This window comes from Etheostoma cragini, chromosome 18, assembly GCF_013103735.1.
Source record: "Etheostoma cragini isolate CJK2018 chromosome 18, CSU_Ecrag_1.0, whole genome shotgun sequence".
Lineage (NCBI taxonomy): Eukaryota > Metazoa > Chordata > Actinopteri > Perciformes > Percidae > Etheostoma > Etheostoma cragini.
Genome location: NC_048424.1, coordinates 10916108 through 10934715, shown reverse-complemented (window position 1 = coordinate 10934715; position 18608 = coordinate 10916108). Strand labels below are relative to the sequence as shown.

The following is an 18608-nucleotide window of genomic DNA, read 5'->3' as shown; positions in this document are numbered from 1 at the left end:
TCATATTTTTATATTACAGCACAGTTTCAAGATTCATATATTGTGCTGCACTTCGTTTTGTTATATTGGTTAGACTATATGTGTACATTCGCAATAATCAAAGTTTATAATCATAATAAAGCCAAAATAAGGATTTTCATGAAGTTAACAATAATGGTAAGTTTGAATGTGTTGTCTTTATTGTTGCCAGGTCATCATTTTAAGATCACCTGTCAACCTTTGTTCATCACATGAGATGTTTACTGACCATGCATTCATTAAACAGACGTGATTTCATAAGTCACTGCTTGTAAGAAGGGCAGTAAGAAGTGAGAGGACCGGTGTTTAGTTCAGTGAGAGAAAGGAATTGTCCAGAACGTCTTTTGTGCAACTTCAGGTAAAAGTTAAGATTTAGATTTGGGCGATTGTTTTGCTTTTATTGTGTCATTACTGTATGACTTGCATAAATACAGTATCTTTAATGATACTTGAATGTTTAATGTGTATACATGCCATGATTTAGGTTAGCAACAAACATACTTTTTTTTCGGATATTGTTAAGAGTAAAAGGTGTTAGTCACTTGATTCTGTCTCTCAATTTCAAACAGATTTCACCACTAATAATCACCTACTGCTTGGAAAAATACGGATTCAATAAAATTCAATCATTCTTCAAAATTAGATTTGTTATATTTTTTTAAAAGAACAGAGGTAGATGCTAATACATAAATAAAAACATTACCTGCAACTGCTTTTCATTCTCAAGTTGTGTTGTACTTCTGCAAGTTCTGCTCTGTTCAACTTCAAATTCTCTTACTCTTATTTATATTCACTATATCAGAAATGTAAGATAATTTCCATGTTTTGAGAAGAAACAACCAGATGTGACCTAAACCATGCAGTCTTTGGCTTGTGATGCATGTGCTGTAATGTCTAATAAAACAGCAACATTCCCCTTCTCAGTAGTGATGGACATTCTGCAGCCGAGGTGATTTGGTTGCAGTCTGACTGTCATCTGTTTTGCAGGATGCGTCCACTGGCTGTCTTTTGTGTAGGCCTACTTGTGACTGTCTCTGTCACCTGGGCTCGGCCTGACCTCCCTCACGCCTCGTCCTCAGAGATGGTCGACCGTATTAACAAGGCCAACGCCACCTGGACGGTGAGTCAACTCAGGGTATTTCCTGCATTTCTGGCCACCCGAGGAACCCCGCTGTCCCAGATTGTGGTCATGAATGCTGGGACGTCTGTAATCTCTCATTTTAACTCCACTATATTTTCTCCAGGCTGGGCAGAACTTCCACAACATCGATATCAGCTATGTGAAAGGACTGTGTGGGACTATGCTTAATGGCACCAAGCTGCCAGAGGTGTAAGTTTAATGAGGGTGTGTGGGCATGGATTTGTGTATACGTGTGTGCGTGCAGTTGCAATTGCAATCTTATCACATGCCAAACAGGTGACCGTCAGCAGGTTGATCTTATCTGCAGTGCTCAGTGACCGTCCTCTCTCGTTAAAGGGTTCACAGCACTGAAGGAATTAAGCTTCCTGACAGCTTTGACGCACGCCAGCAGTGGCCCAAGTGTCCCACAATCCAACAGATCAGGGACCAGGGATCCTGCGGGTCCTGCTGGGTAAGATAGATCAACAAAAGGACAAGCTGGCGTTAAACCGAAAAATTACTAAGGGCATTTTACAGCTTATCTCAAACCAGCGTTGCTTTTTAAAAAATGTTTTCCCCCACAGGCCTTTGGGGCAGCTGAGGCGATATCCGACAGATTATGTATCCACAGCAGTGGTCAGATCTCTTTGGAGATCTCTGCTGAAGACCTACTGTCCTGCTGTGATGAATGTGGCATGGGGTGAGTATTTATGTATCAAAATGAGTCTATTCCAGGTCTTTCAAGAGGACATAGAACAACAACACCTGTGGTTTTATTTTCCTGTGGATGCAGATGCTTTGGTGGTTTCCCCTCTGCTGCTTGGGAGTTCTGGGCAAAGAAAGGACTTGTGACAGGAGGCCTGTATAGTTCAAAAGTTGGTAAGCGTATTCTAAGTATGAACTGAGATGGGACTTTGACAGCTTTTAGCTTTAAAAGGAAGTATTAAAGGTCTGAGCTGAAATGAATGGTGTTTAACAGGCTGCCGACCATACAGCATTGCTCCCTGTGAGCATCACGTGAACGGGACTCGTCCTCCATGTCAGGGTGAAGAAGCGACTCCTAAGTGTGTGGAGCAGTGCACTGATGGATACTCACCGTCCTATCAGAAGGACAAACACTTTGGTAATGAGTTTAAAATAATGTATTTTCTTCCCCGGCTGTAGCTTCTCTGTCATACATCATATTGTTTCCTGTGTCTCCCTCTTCAGGTAGACGCACATACAGCGTCCCGTCCAAACAGGAGCAGATCATGACGGAGCTGTACAAGAACGGGCCTGTGGAGGCAGCTTTCTCTGTATATGCCGATTTTCTGCTGTACAAGTCTGGTGAGGATGGTTTTACTTTGTTGCCACGTTAGCGATAACTGTGAAATTGTATACTGTACTGTATGCACACAAACCTCTCCTCTACACACAGCAGCATGCGCACACACAGGAAAAGTAACCAAAGCAATTTACTACATTTGAAGCAGTTTCACTTCACCTCAGAATGAAAAACTATTTAAAACCTGCTTTAACCTGCTTTGTTTTGTCTATTTCATATTTGGTCAAAGACACAATATCACCATGCCGTGGTTGCTTATTCATCTTCCAAATGTTAATCTTACTATAGTGGTTCCCAACCTTTTTGTCTCATAAGCAATATGTGAACCCTTGTCACATATTAAGTCATTAGTGTGGACATGAGTGGTGAGCAAAACCAGATTTTTCCTTCTCACATTGTTGTATTTGAGGGTTTTGCACATGTCTGATGAAAGTAAGAAATAGTAAACATATATGTATGTAACTTTACAACAACATATAAATGTAGTGATATTGGTGGGTTGACCCTCACATTTTTGATGTTGGAGTTACTTAAACACATCCCCAATCTAGAAGCGTAGTTTATTCAACAGAAATATCACCAGTCGCTGTCCTTTAGGGCCTGTGTTATTGCACTCTTTGTTACTCTGTACTGTAGGTGTGTACCAGCACACGACAGGGGAGATGCTGGGAGGTCATGCTATCAAGATCCTCGGCTGGGGAGAGGAGAATGGGACGCCCTACTGGCTGGCTGCAAACTCCTGGAACGCTGATTGGGGAGATAAAGGTAGGACAAAACCAGGGTCATAGTTCTTGATCATATCTTCTTTCAATCTCACATAATCTGGTAATATGGTGAGTAACATGGCGAGGAAGAGTAACTCATGCTTTTGTGTCTTCTCGTTTCAGGTTTCTTCAAGATCAAACGTGGAAATGATGAGTGTGGTATTGAGTCGGAGGTGGTTGCAGGAATTCCGCTCAACTAGATTAAATGAGTCCTGGCTGCAAACGATCAGTTCGTCATCAGAAATAAATTGCACAACATGGTGAAACAAGAACTTGTGTGCTTGCGTTGTTATTGTTCTAAATAAATCATTATGTTTATCTCTAGTCGCCCCCCAACAAAACTATACAGTTAGGGAATTTAAAGGTCTGTAATAAGTTTTTTTAAACGGAGACTGAATCTAAAACTTCAATTTAGATACTTTTGCATATGAAGGTGTTATTGTTGCCTGTGTGTTATATGGTTTCAAAATGGCAGATGTGAACTTCATCATAAAGGATTTTTTTATTCTTACATAGTGCGGTGGTACACTACATACAGAGCCTGAGGCGGCACCTCTTGCATGGGGTTAATATGTAGGAAAGGGCTCACACACAATATTTTCCATTAAAAACTGTATTGAAGTCTGTTAGGAGCAAATTCAGTTGGCGAAGCCCAATTTTGCGCTTGATAATTGGTTTGCAATTTGAACAGTTTTGATGTTTTTTTTACTTAAACTCCTGCAAATGAAATTTAAAATGATACCACCAGTTTAATGTATTTGTTATAACGATAAATAACATCCAATGAATGGCCTATGCTTTTAAAAAAAGGAGAAAATGGGTAAACAAATGAGGGCTACTTGGCATACAGTCCCAACGTTCCCCTGAGCCTCAGCAGCCAAAAAGTACGCCTAGTCATACTTTGCACGTGACGTCACAACTACTAGCCGGCCGGCAAGAGCATCGGTCTCCTAGCAACGAAACCTAGTAAGATATTCAGCTTGTCAGGACGTCGCCAGTTTTACTTTTTAGAAAGTTAGTGTTTTGGGGTGAAAAGGTGTGCTTTAACTCAGTCAGTTTGCAATCATTTAACTAAACGCAAATTATTAATGTGTACCATGTAAGCAGGTGCTAACAAGACAGGTGTAAGAGCCACATCAGGGCATTTATTTACCATATTATTTTTCAAATAATGCTGTAGGCTACTAAGGTAGACCTAAATTACCAAATGATTTTGATATTAATCAAATTACTAAGAAGTTACTGACTAATACCTTAAATATTTGTATCTGGGGTCCAGTGGAGATTATGTAATGAATGTATTGATAACAAATGATAATAACCTTGTCAAGTGGTTCATGCTGCGGAAGGTGGCGGCCATGCACCTAATGCGCTTATCTGAAATAGAAAAAAAGAGTGGCGCATGCGTTTCAGTTCCCTTCCATGTTTGTAGTCAGACTGTGGATGCCCCCTAACTCGCCCCGTGATTTGTCCATGTAGAACGGACCTTAATACGAGACGGACGTTGACGTTGTTGCTATCGCTTTAAACATATCTGAGAACCAGGAAGCGGCAGCTCTTGGAAAAACACTGGAAAAACACCGCTGAATAAAAGCCTGCAGGTGGATAACGTTACCGATACCGGCCGGCTCCCATTACAGCCAGAGGTGGTGTGACTGTAACACATCTTTACCGTTAGACGATGATGATAAAGGTTGTCGTAAATTACTGTACATAACGTTAACGTTACACGTCTTGCTGTCAGTTGTTTGTTCCGTTGTGTCGGTTAAGGAGTCATTTACCGTTACATACCGTGAGCTAGCAGGTTAGCTCTGTTCTGTAGCTAACGTTTAGTAGTGTGATAAAAAAGCCATGTTTGTATCACATTTGGAGTTATGGAGAACATATTGGGAATGTTCCAGACCTTACACGGTGTACATCTGCTCCTTCACGGCCGCACTATACTATCTGTGGGGCCGCAAGTCTCAGGTCAGTCACTGGAACGTAACGTTAGCTAGCTAGCTAAATAATGACTGCAGTTAGCTATATAGTCACACTTTATTTTATATTTTATGTTATATATCTTTTCTATTATTTTATTTTCTTATAGGCTTCTACTTTATATATTAATTTTCCTTATTTTGTATGTCTGTCTTAATTCGGACAACGTTACTTAAATATATTTATCTATATATTCATCTATTTTTTGTCTTAAAATTATTTTTATTTCTTCCGTCTTTTTTGTTCGTTTTTGGTGATGAGGCAGCACAAAGGTGAGTGTCTTTAAGGTGACTTTAGTTTGCACTGTTTTTTTACACCCCAGAAAAATCCTTCTGAGCTTCTATGAGAATAATAATGTTATATAGCTTATTGTTTGTATATCTAGGGTGACCATATTTTGAGTTCCAAGAACATAGGACACTCGGCCCGGCATCGAAACACAAATTCAGACAGGCTTCTCAGAGGTTAAAGAACATGCTTTAGTGCCTCAATGGTATAAAAATAACTTAAGTAATAAAATATGTAACAATTTGTAACAAAATAATAGCTCACTTGAAATACATAAATATGTAATATGACCTATTCTGAGTCAGCTTCAAAATCCAGCTTCAACTTAATATCTCCTAAAACCTTATAACTGTAATAACATAAGGTTTTTTTGGTGTCTATATGTGAGCTTTGAGGTCTCCATAACCTTTATTAGATACTGAAACATATGGGCTAGCTTTGCACACGGTACACTCCGGTACCTGAAAAGTTTTTTTGTTTTTTTTGCAGTTGAACTGTAAGCTGCACTAATGCTTGAGCATTTTATGTTCAACGCTGCTCCGCTGTCTGATCTACTACCTGTATGTGCGTGTCGCAGACGCAGCCTCTCGGGAATTACGTCACGCAACAATGTACCGTAGTATTGTGTGCAAAGCGCCAGTCAATTTAAGTAAACGCTTAATGGTTCCATGAAAAACAGTGAACGCCCCGGACAGTACGTAAAAAGTGGACATGTCCGGGCAAAAGAGTACGTTTGGTCACCTTATGTATATCAAATTTCCCAAATGTTACTGTACCTTGTTTTAAATATTGAGGGTACTTTTATATTTTATGTCATGTACATTTCCCCACACCCCATAAACACACCCTGCTTTTAAAGCTCCATATCTCTCGTGGTGGCGTGGCAGTTCAACCCCTCACTCCTCCTGAGGCATGTCAAAGTGTCATTAAGCAAGACACTGAAGACACTCCCAGAGTCTGCTATGTGGCTGTCCATTGCTCCTTAGGATGGGTTAAATGCAGAGATTGCATTTCACAACAATGAAGTGTATGTATGTATTTAACAAATAAATAAAATAAAGTTTCTAACTTGTGTTTTTCCCTTTGTCTCTTCTCCTCCCAGGCACCAGCCCTAGTTTCTAGCAAGGCTTTTAGCGCATTCCTCCACAAGCACTGTCCTGTTGTGGCTGAACGCTTCAGTCCCACTCCGTGGTGCTGGGGAGGCCGGTTTCAAACCCTGGTCTGTGCCCTCCTCAAGTCCAGACCTCCCGTCACTTATCGCAAGTAGGATGAACCACCTGCACAAGTTCACTTTGTTCTGTTATGCTCTTTTTTTCTGACCGACAAAGTCATCCTCTTATCTTTCTACATTATCTATATATCTGTACAGTATTAATTTTATTGGTTTCCAAACTAGCGGATCTTAACCCATAGAATGGTGAAAAGTAATTTTTGTGTTAATGTGCGTAATCCTCCCTTAATCCTTCAGTGAGCTGATCCGTACGGTTGACGGAGGTCAGATCTCTCTGGACTGGGTGGACAATTGGGAGAGTGCAAACTACCCAGAATCCTCTACCCGACCTACAGTACTGATCCTCCCAGGCCTGACAGGCAACAGCAAGCAGTCATACGTGCTCCATACCATTAGCCAGGCCACCCGCCGCGGCTACAGGTCAGTTGGGCTCCTCATCTGTCTGTCATCTTTCTTAAATGAGTGCCAAAATCACAAATGAAATGTTAACACCCTAAACATCTCTACTCGGCCATTTAATCAGAACTCGATTTATCTTGAAGGAGTAACAGTGAAGTTTGAATTCAATTAAGCAGGGAACCTAGGTAACATGTCTGAGTGGAATGCATTTTATTTGCACTGAATTTTAGTGCTGTTGTTAGTGCAGTTCTTTACATTAACATTTAATTTTCTTTCCCAGATGTGTGGTCTTCAACAACAGAGGGCTTGGAGGGGAAGAGTTGTTGGTAAGAACAAAGATTAGCTAATGAGCTATGGTCATATCCCATTTAATACTGATGTTATTTCCAAAACATATTTAAGAATAAGACTGAAAAGACCAAAAGTAACAATTACTTGAAAAAGTTTATCCAAAGCCTGATATAGCTTACATTGCACAGTAAAAAGAATCGCCAGATGTCTTCTTAACTTATAGTTTTTTTTGTTTTGTTTTTTTAAGGTGCATAAAAGTGACTCATCTTCATTAAGATGTAGTTCTACCTCAAAACGTTAATAACTGTTAAGCACCTTAATAAATTAAAAAATATATAGATTAAGTAGACTTCTGCGTTGCACCGGCGATTCTTTTTTTACTCTCCACTGTTTTGTCCTGCCCTGGTTGCACCGGATTGTTGTTGGTTTGCAGAAGCGCAGAGAAGGCTCTCTTTTGTAGTTTATATTGTACATCTGTACCGTAGATATCCATTGTTGTCTATAAACTATGAAAAACACATCAATGCGCCGCACTGTTGTACTGGATGACATGTTCCTTTATAAGAATGAACCTGGGCACTGTTGTTTATTTTAGTCAAACCTACACTGTCCTGCTGCTGTAAATATTAATTGGAGCACCTCGTGTATTATTCTGTGAATGAAAGTAGTCCCTCAACAAAGGCAATTTTGACTCCTGTTTTAGTATGTTTTCTAAAAACTACAGTGCCTAGCTCTTCAAAAACAAAGCATGTAACACTCCTCCATTGTCCCTATGCTCGCTTCAGACGCCTGTCACCTACTGTGCAGCCAACACCTCAGATCTAGAGCGTGTGGTGCACCATGTCAAAGGACTTTACCCACATGCCCCTGTGCTTGGTGCTGGTGTGTCTATGGGAGGGTGAGTTGGTGCATGGTGTAATGGTTTCCAACTGCTTGCATTTTCTCTGTTATCAAAATGGTGAAATGAATCCTCTCTTTGTTTCCTTTTCTCTACCTTCCCTTTAGTTAATTTTTTTTGGGAAATTGCTATTTTCTTTTCCTGTATTTTTTTTTGAATTCTTTCTCCCTTTACAGCATGTTGTTATTAAACTACCTGGCCCGTAAGCGTACAGAGTCAGGGATGGTGGCTGGTTTCACCATCTCTGTCCCCTGGAATGCACTGAAGTCCGCTGCCTCAATGGAAGAACCACTCAACTGGCTGCTCTTCAACAAATACCTCACGAGTGGCCTGTGTGATGCTGTTACCAGGTCAGATAAGTTGCTGTTTAGTAAACTATTCCGGCTTGTTGACCTTTTTGACATTTCTTTTTATTTAATTTTAAAGCATCTGTTTCTTGCAGGCACAGGAAGGTTCTGGAGGAAGTAGCGGACATTGACTATGTCTTAAAGGTATGGCTTGTTTTTAACAATTATTAGCTTTTCTGTACTTTCTCATACCCCTCTCCTTTCTTATCCATTTTCGTTTCATTTCATCCCTCTCTTCTAGGCGCAGACTATCCGTGAGTTTGACGAACGCTTCACCTCTTTGCTGTTTGGATATAAAACCTGTACGGACTATTACCTTGATGCCAGCCCAGACAACAAACTCCCCAACACAGCAGTACCCATCTTGTGTCTCAATGCTGCCGATGATCCCTTCTCCCCCCAACATGGTGAGCTGACAACAGGAGAAGATAGACATTGTCTTCGGCCTACAGTATTACACTATTATTATTATTTCACTTGTGGTGATGTTTCAGTGTAATATTTATAATCCAATGCACCAGATCCACCAGATTTATCTATACCTTGTACTAGGGATGCACCGATTGTTAAATTCTGGACCGATACCAATGTTTCTAATTGTTTCCTTTTGTGACAGGAAACAAAAAGAGATCTTTATTATAAAAAACAACTGTTTTTGTGTGTTTTGTATGTATCATAGCTTTTATCAAGTAAAAATCTTTGTCAATCCACTTTGCAGTGAGAATAAGCATACTGACACAAGCCAGTAGCTCATGAATATGCGTGGCTACGACAACGTAGATTTCGGGGAGACAGACGTCAGAAGAATGACGACAGGGCTGTGCGTAGGCATTAAAACAGCTTGCCAATTCATGCAATGAACTTCATCACCTTGTTAGTAATCCCTTTAGCTTTGTCCACTCTCCGTCGGGAATTCTTTCACTACTCAAAAGCTGTGGTCAGCGATCAGGGACTGAGTATTGCTGGAGGCGGTTTATGATCGCTGATCTTTCTCTGTGATACTTCCTCACAGGCGGCGTTTTCTTTTACTTTAAGCAAACCACACATGCACATCTTTGACCTCTTACGTCATGCCAGTGTTGTGTCCAGTCAGTGGCTTTTTCTCTGAGTCAGGAACTGCTGTAGCAGCAAATGTTAGCGGGCTGTTGTCCAAGTCTGACTGGAACAAAACAACCCATAAATAATCGGCCACTGGCATCTGTGAATGGCATCTTGTTTGCCAATAGGCCGATGGTGGTTAACAACGGAATATTGGTCAGTATTGATGTTCTGCTGATAAATAGTTGCATCCCTACGGTGTACCATGTTTGCTTTTTAACCTGAAATGCGTTTTATAAATTGTGTTGCAGGCAATATCCAGACTGTGCCATGTATGTTTCTTTATAAGGAGAACAGATAGTCATGTGTACCAGTGTGTGTGGATTTTGTGAATGTATCTCAGTAGGTCAGAAATCTCGTCTGACAGTGTGACTTGATGCAAATGTTGCTTTGAAAAGACTTGTGTAACCACAAACTCTTTGGTGGTGTTGAGGTCACACGAGCCATAGCCAGCCAGCCAGTATAGTCATAGAAACAAAGAGTTACAAGTTCTATGAATTCTGGGTGACCTCCAGATGTTATATTTGAGCAATGAAACGGCTGAAAAAATTGGTGCAGTAGTGTGTGAATGGGTTTGATTGCATTTTTAAAGTGTGTGAAGGGGGGCGTGTTTCCACCTTAAACAGAATGTGAAGTTGCTCTTTAATGTTTCTTTTGTGCTATGGTTGATTTTTCTGTCTCCATGCTACAAAAGATGTATTTATATCTTATATTTTAGCATGGCTAACTCCCTAAATCTTTTTCAATGTATTTCTGTCTGCACAGCGTTCCCGTTGACCACAATCCAGAGCCTGCCAAATGTTGCTCTGTTGTTGACGGCCCACGGTGGACACATCGCCTTCATGGAGGGTTTCTTCCCCCGGGGTGAGAGCTACATGGAGCGCCTTTTTGGTCAGTTTGCTCAAGCTGCCTTTGAACACCCTAACGACATCAAAAAAGCCTGCGGCATTAGGGAGGAGCATAAGAGCTGATCATCTTTCACCCAGTCACTTTGTTTGTACTCTGAACCTGACTGAATAAAAAAATGACTGCTAGCTGAGAAAAAGATAAAGGTCACTGGCGTCATAGCAGAAGAACATCAATTTACAAAAATCATTGCCCCGCTTTGCATGTTGTTATCTTACATCAGAAAATGGGCCTCCTCCATGTTTGCACAGGGAATGACCAACTGTATTTTACCATCATATTACCTCACTGCAAATATGCTTATCTACCTCCTCATTGTCTCAGGTTTTCCTTGATTGAGCAATCAACAAAGGTTTAAAGAAGTCTAGAACTCATTATTTCAGTATTTAAGAAATCTTGCAGCCAACTAGTAAGTGAATGTCTAATAATGTATCAACACAAAAAACAATATGTACTAGTAGCCCTAATATTAGTGAATGAATGAATGAATGAATGAATGAATGAATGAATGTTGGTTTAAAAAGAAAAAGGCCTAGACTATAAATAGCTTTTAATCATGTTTTTCCCACACGCCGTCCCAACTGTAGTTGGAGCACAATTATTCCCTGTTAGAAAAGGAGGGCTTGGATTTTATGAAGTATTTAAAATTGTTATTTAAATTAGAAAAGTTATACGAATATAGTTTGTTTTGCCTCATAATCTACTTTGGTTTGGTGTAACATTCCTTTAAGGACTATACTTCTCCACATGTTAGCATTGCAGGCATACTTTGCATATAATTTGAGTTTATACCATACTGTGAGGTAATCCTGCCAACAGTTCAGTTGTTTCAACCTGAAAAACACCCACTCACCAGAAATGAACGTATCTGCTATGAAGAAAAGACTTATGGAATTGTAATATAGAATTCTAATGTGACTTTTTGATTTGAAAACAAATGTAAAAGTGTTGTATGCTTGTATATGCTTTTAAAGTGTACATGAGAAATGTAAATTATGCAATGCAAATGAGCAAAAACAATGTACAAAGTACTTGGGGTATTTGTACCTGCTGTCAGTAATTTAATAGTGAGTGGTTCTGAATTTGTATGTGTTGTAATCTTCCTTTTTTTTGTTGTCACTGACGCACATTTTTTGTCAAGGTAATGAGCGATAGATAAAAGAATGTCTATCACATCTGTATTGTGACCACTTTCAGTCCACAGGATTGAGCGTGCGTGTGTGTCACCGGTAGTGCACTGATGATACAACCACTATTTCAAAATGCTAAAACCAAGCTATTATTTCCCCAGAAGCTACATTTGTTTGACTATGATTCAAAATTATAGCCGCATATGTTGGCTTGTTGTGTTATATTTGCTCATCAGCTCCTTGTAGATGCACTTTCACTTGCCTTTGACTGCTGTGTGTTATTGAATGGAAAAATGCGTGTTTCACTTCTGTACTATATAAGCTATAACCACAATCACGGTGTGTTTGCACTGTCAGTTAGGATTCTTACCCTTCACCTGAAAGAATGTTGGGCATTATGAACTATCTGTTTTTTTTATTATTGAATTACACTTGAATTAAAGAGTGACAATAATACACATTTTAATCTCAGTTTGTGATTTTACTTCTAGTAATGATTTCAAGTTGAAGATGTCTGTAAAATGAACTAATTCTCATCAGTGGCAGAACTCCAGCCTGGGTTTGTTTTGGTTGACACGGATCACCTTGTTGGTCTTAATGGAAAAATGTTATAACACATGCACTGCCTGCCAACGAGTTCTCTCCGGTTCCACAGCTGAAATCCAAGAAGCTTTTTTTTTTCTTTTCTTTTTTTTTTAAATCTCTGATCAGTGGGGTCGTTTATGTCGTTGATTAACCGGACAGTGTATCAATAATTGACTGTGACCAATAAAGGCCCACACCCTCTGTCTCAACGCTAACCCTTCAGCCTCATTTAGAACCATTTAATGACGCTGTAACACGGAAAAAACATCCAGCGGCATTTACTCTGTGGAAAAATAGGAACCTAATGAAGTAGGCACTTTTCTAACTCTGTCAGATGTAATCAGCGTTGTCCTGGTCACCCTCAGCTTTAAGCACATTGCTTTAATTGCCCTCCACATTTGAGAACTCCAGCTTTTAGTTGGTTGAATTCACCTGGATTTATACAGCACCTTTCTAGTCTTCAGACCACTCAAATTTAAAATGCCACATTCACCCCATTCACACAGTCATACACTGATGCATACATCTAATCATTCAACGCTTCGATACACCACAGCCACCCCAGTTATCTTTTAGAGAAAAAAGCAATACCTGTGATCTTATTGTAAAGACATATGGTAAAGAGTCTTTGAATAACTGTGGAGCTTTTTCATTGGTTTACAACAACATTAAGGTAGAAGATGGTGGAAGAAAATATTAAAAATCCCTTTCCGCCATATTTTACAATGACTTTCTGATTGTCTTTTACCTCTGCATGAAATAACACATTACTGTTTAATGTTAATACATTTTAAAGGTGCCCTGCCACACAAAGCCATTTTACTTGCATTTTTTGAAATATGTTAGGTCCGTATGTGTTTGTGTTATGTCGTGAATGTGAAAATGAACTGCTACCTCCTCTCTCAGCTCTAGCCACTGAAAGTAAATAAGCAGAGAAATCAGACCAATTACAAAAGCTGGTCAGTCTGACGCCATGTTGCCTGAGCTCATTACTATTCATGAACTCGCCCAGTTGCGCTGGGTAAAGGATGCTGATAGCCAGGCTCTCATTGGCTAGCTGTTAGCCAATTAGAGTCAAGCAGCTTAGCTCAATGAATATAAATGAGAACTGGCACAAATCAAGCATGGAAGAACTTCAGACATTACCACAAAAGTAATGAAATACGTGTCGCAGGGCACCTTTAAAGTAAAAGAAAAACAACAATGTGGTGTGTAGATTCAATATGAGATAAAAATGCATTGAAATCACAAGAAAATTATCTCGTTAAAATGTGCATTTTGCCTGATTTTCACACCCGAACTTCAGCTATCTCCCTAGTCCATCCTCTTCCTCCTCCTGCATGTATACCTGGTGTGATGGGAGGAGCCTCAGGCTATTGTTAATAATTCAACACCAGAGCAGCTGAGATTGACAGAGGAGGAAAGATTTAGAGGGAGAAAGAGAGAGAGAGAGAGCTGGAGAGAAGTAAAAATAGTGAAAGCTGAAGATCACAAATGACAATATAAGCTGAGAAAGGGAGTGGCGGTAGAAGTAATGCTAGAAAGAGTTGCAGGCTGCATGCTTTTATCTGCTCAGGTGTGTCTGGGGGTCAGGCAGGTCTCAGATATTGAACACACAGGGTCTCTACAGCTGAAAGTGGATCTTGTCAGCACTTCAGGGTGATTACTAAGCTCCTATGATCCATGCAGCCTTCATAGGCTGGACAGACATTCATCTACTCTCCTGATCCACATACAACCTGCAGGTGAGTGGGACTCTGTCTACATATCACGCCATTGTGCAATTTGAGAGTTGGATGTCACGATGTCAAGAGAGGATTGCTTTCAAGTACCTCAGTATGTTTAAAGTGCAAATTCTGACTTATTCAGGCTTGTAAACAACTAAATCTACTTTTTTTGGAGCCATCCCTTACTGAGGCTCTTAAGTTGTTCGTAATTTCATTAAATAAAAAGATTCAGAGAAAGAGTCCATCTTAAACACACTGCCAGACCAGACACATGCTCTCTCCAGGTTTCTATTACAGAGCACCTGATGAGAATTCTGCGGTAGTTACACTTTGCATGAATAAGTAATGAGACAGTATGGAGTGTGCAGTTTGTGTCAGTATAATAGTGATCAGTCCAGTATCATGTTCCTCCTGTGCAGCTGATGAGCAGACAGTATTTTATTTTTAGCTCATTTCCCATTTCCCCCGGAATCATTTAATCACTACTCATGTGAATGTTGTTGGCTCCCAAATTTCATTGATCGTTGTTAAAAATATGTGTCGAACTTTATCGTCTTTAAGAGAAAAGAAATACTTAACATTTCTCAGTATTTCGTAGCCATTGCATCATCTAAATAAAAGAATAAAACAGCCAATACACAACCAGCAGCGCGCAGCTACTTATTGTCGCCCAGGGCTGAACAAGTTAACTGAGTGGTTTTTTCTTCAATAAATGTTGACCAGCACGTAACCAAAGGTCATCACCCCAATCTGCCCCAGTTGTCTTTCTTTATAGCAAGTTGCTAGAAAGCTTACAAATGATGTTTGTCCACAGCTCTGTCTGGGCATGTTTGATGTGTGAAAAGTTAATGAAAATCCCTAAGGTAAATTTGACTTCCTGGTATGTAGCGACGCGTTTTTTATTGCCATTTCTGTTCCCTGGACCATTTTAATGGCCATTAAGCTTCGTCAGTCCTGTAACACTGGCCTGTTAACTCCTTCTGCTACAGCTGCACAGTGTTATGCACTGGACTAGATGGTCACATTGTTGTTGATCGTCATTCATTGGTTCAATGGAAAAAATATCAAATCCAATCTAGGTGACTGCTGTCAAGATGTTTTTCAAGAGTCTAACGTTCTCATCCAACTCCTTCTCAGTATCACCTTCTGTCCAGACCTGCATCAAATTAACTATCCTCTTTAATGGTGGAAAAGGAGCCATTTCTTATTTTTAGTCACAGTTTGTTGGGACTTTATGATTCCCTTCAACATCACGTCTAATCTCAGGGCTGTCCAATGTTCAGGGTGAGGCAGCAGTAACTGGGTGGGGGGGGTCATGTGAGCACAATGAGGCAAACAGCTCAACCACCTCTGGCTTTATTGAAGTAAGTGTGTTTAGGATATTGGCCCAGGTAACCTTACACTTATAATGATTGCGATGTTTGGCCCGGCAATAGAGGTGTAAACATTTTTCTATTAAAAGCTAAATGAAAATGTTGGAGGAGTCTCCAACAAGGCTTTTGTGTACAGATCGTCTGCGTGACAAAAAGTTCGTGGATCTGGTATGTGGTTATAACCTAGCTCATGCTATGTCAATTCATTGGTTTGCAATCATACGCACGTATTTGTTGCTACGCTTGTTTCACACTCACACTTACACACTAAATTATGCCGCAGGGGTTGTCGGTGTCACACATTATTGCAGAAGCACACAAGCAGAGAGAATACATTAATACATTAACATACAACCTGTAATACGTGAGCTAATAAGGAAGGTTTTTGTACTATTTTGACAGCTTCTGTGCCTTCATCAGTCAGAGTATTAGATTGGCAGCACAAGCTGTCAGGGTGTGACAGCATTCAGAAAGCACCCTGTTGACTGTCCATCATTAGTCTGCATTATTCAGCGGGGCTCATGCTGTGTGCAGACAGCGCTGTAGAGTTCAGTGCCTTGGGGAAAAAGCCATCAGTATACAAACATGCACACAGTCTCCCCACACATATCAGCATGTTTGGTTCTGGATTTTCTGTCTGTGTTCAGATGCATATTTTGAATTTACCTCTGACTGTGCTGCAGTTCATTTTTCCTCCTATATATATCTTCATTTCTTTGCATATTTTCCCCTGCTGTAGTCATGGAGAAGCAACTAGAAGAGCTGAAGCAGCAGCTAGAAAAACAATGTATGATTAACCAGGAGCTGCAAAGGCAAAACAAAGACCTGGGTGAGTACAATCATAACTACAACATCAAAGAGGAACTTCAAATAAAACCACACCCAATGAGGAATTGAATAGCTCATCCTACATATATTGTATCCGTCTATATTGGCACCAGAGAACACTGACACATTTACTTTTCAACCATAGGATGTGCCTGGTTTCATTACATATCATAGTCACTTTAATAAATAACTTTTAGTGCTTGTCATAAAAACTTTTTATGTTAAGAAAATGAATGCAGATGTGCTTTGGAAGCATGTTCCTTGTGATGTTTCGTACATTTAATATGTCGCTCTGCTTTTATTCATGTAGAACAAAGACTGCAGGAGAAAGAAAAACTTCTGCAGAATCTGGACAGTCAATATCATAATCTGGGTAAGAGGACAACATGGGTACCATACAAACACACACACACACACACTGGGTGACCTTTGATTCAACATTCAGTTGCAGCCATTCTACAGTAATTAACCCTCTCTTTGCGCTCCTCTGTTTGTCTGTCTCAGAGTTTCCCTCTCAGAGCGGTAATGAGATTGAACCGGAGGTCAGGACGAGCCGTGCGGCCGTCATTGCCTCAGAACCGCTCCCTGAGACCCTGGAGATTACACGCATGAGGGTCAAGAAGACTGTCAGGTTGGTAATCAGTACTGATTACAACAGAATGACTGCCTAGGTCTTTTATTTGTGAAAAATCTGATGTAATTGCTGCACACGTCAAACACCCAAATAATGTATGATGGGTCTGCATGCTGTGTGGGTGCTCCCTTGAGATTTGAATGACCTTAGATCAAGACTTCTCTCACCTCCCATCATCAGCGAGACAAACCTCATTGTCAAAGCCATTCAGAAGAATGACTTCCTGAGCCGCCTCGACGATGAGCAAACAGCCATGATGGTGGATCTCTTAGCGGTATTTAACTTCAAACCGGGAGATGACATCATTAAAGAGGGCTCTGAAGGAGACAGCATGTACATAGTAGCAGGTGGGGGCACGCCACTGTGGCTGCATGTAAATGATGTTCTAAGGCTTTCTGTTTTGATTTAAAAAAACATCAATACAATATTACAGGTTGAACGTATATTTGGAAAACATATTTCTCTATTAAGGAGCTTTGTTTTTCCTCCACCTTTCCAGCTGGTGAGCTCCTCGTCACCCAGGCGGGCCGAAACCTCCGCAGCCTAACCACTGGTGATGTGTTTGGGGAGCTGGCTATCTTGTACAACTGCAAACGGACAGCAACAGTCAAAGGTCAGCCCCTGTAATCATGACTCTTGGAAGTAAATATTACAGTGGGATGGTTTAGCTTACTATAGGTAGAAATAGCATATGTGTTTTTTTTGTGGTACATTGGGTTAGTTGTGTTTCTGGCAGCTATCTGCATCTGCATGTGTCAGTTTTCTTTTAATAAAGTCCATAACGACCCATTTTACTCTTTTCTAATGACAGGAAAGCCAGACTATGCAGTCTTAACTTTTCATCACTCTCACTTGTTGCAGCAAAGACAGCAGTGCGTCTGTGGTGCATGGAGCGACAGACATACAGGACGATCATAACCAACAAATCCAAGAAAAAACGGGAGCAGCTCATGGGCTTCTTGAAGACGTGAGTTCATGAACTCAGCAGCGAGTAGTCTTTTAACATCCTGTTTGTTACACAACCCTAGTGCTTTTTCATGGCTTCACGATACAACCATTTCAAACTCTGCTGCTATATTTTCTATATCCTGTCACAGGTCTCATACTCTAAAGGACCTCAATGATGTCCAGTTGTCCAAAATCCTCGACTGTATGGAGGAGGTGGGTAGTTGGATGTACCACTGTAAACTTTGAGTTTTACAAGTGATTTTTACTTAGTAGAAATCCAGTTTTCTAATTAAACACATTTTTAAGCATCTGTTTTGTGAAGGTAAACTGAAAAATAGACGGCTATTAATTTAAATTCAAAGATGTTTTTTTTAGTTTCCGAAATGCTGAAATATTTTTAATCTCAGTATCCTGGAAAGAAGGCATTTTCAAAACACTATGTAATATGTGTGGCTTCTGTAAATCCCATTTTCAGTTTTTTCTTTAAAGAACACATATGATAGAGTTTTGTCCGTATGTGGAAATTACCCTTACGGTTCTGATAATGCTTGTTTGGTCGTCCCTAGGTGAAATACCAGGATAAAGATGTTATAGTTCGAGAAGGAACAGAAGCAAACACATTCTACATCATCCTCAAAGGAGAGGTAAGCCTCCCCGTGGTGTCATGTAGTGTGTGTAAAAACTCTTGTTTAAATGTTGTTTGTTATCTCTTCCTCCCT

At 40.2% G+C, this 18608-nt stretch overlaps 3 protein-coding genes across 6 annotated transcripts in view; all 3 read left to right on the top strand.

Moving 5' to 3' along the window:
• Positions 1-110: 110 nt before the first annotated feature.
• LOC117961243 (cathepsin B-like) lies at positions 111-3447 on the top strand. The gene is made up of 10 exons (XM_034899766.1): positions 111-377; positions 1007-1138; positions 1263-1348; positions 1496-1610; positions 1723-1838; positions 1932-2017; positions 2118-2261; positions 2348-2464; positions 3099-3227; positions 3350-3447. The coding sequence occupies exons 2-10, from the start codon at positions 1007-1009 to the stop codon at positions 3424-3426; spliced, it is 1002 nt and encodes a 333-aa protein (XP_034755657.1). The 5' UTR covers positions 111-377; the 3' UTR covers positions 3427-3447.
• A 1241-nt stretch (positions 3448-4688) lies between these two features.
• LOC117961242 (phospholipase ABHD3-like) lies at positions 4689-12248 on the top strand. 4 transcript variants are annotated; one of them, XM_034899764.1, is made up of 10 exons: positions 4689-5194; positions 5468-5478; positions 6597-6757; positions 6963-7145; positions 7405-7450; positions 8201-8313; positions 8490-8663; positions 8756-8804; positions 8902-9067; positions 10524-12248. In XM_034899764.1, exons 1-10 carry the CDS (start codon positions 5101-5103, stop codon positions 10727-10729), a joined length of 1203 nt encoding a protein of 400 aa, XP_034755655.1. In that variant the 5' UTR covers positions 4689-5100; the 3' UTR covers positions 10730-12248. The 4 variants fall into 4 exon arrangements, with proteins under 4 accessions (XP_034755655.1, XP_034755656.1, XP_034755654.1 ...); XM_034899763.1 differs by lacking the exon at positions 5468-5478 and having other exon boundaries at positions 4690-5194; positions 10524-10756; positions 10843-12248; XM_034899765.1 differs by lacking the exon at positions 5468-5478 and having other exon boundaries at positions 4689-4919.
• Positions 12249-13798: 1550 nt separating this feature from the next.
• Positions 13799-18608, top strand: part of prkg3 (protein kinase cGMP-dependent 3) — an 11136-nt gene continuing 6326 nt past the window's right edge. Inside the window, exons 1-9 of the mRNA XM_034899758.1 lie at positions 13799-14124; positions 16219-16308; positions 16618-16680; positions 16812-16938; positions 17122-17288; positions 17441-17554; positions 17803-17908; positions 18039-18102; positions 18456-18533. Of these exons, the coding sequence (XP_034755649.1) occupies positions 16221-16308; positions 16618-16680; positions 16812-16938; positions 17122-17288; positions 17441-17554; positions 17803-17908; positions 18039-18102; positions 18456-18533 (807 nt within the window). The 5' untranslated portion in view covers positions 13799-14124; positions 16219-16220. The remainder of the gene's footprint in view (positions 14125-16218; positions 16309-16617; positions 16681-16811; positions 16939-17121; positions 17289-17440; positions 17555-17802; positions 17909-18038; positions 18103-18455; positions 18534-18608) is intronic.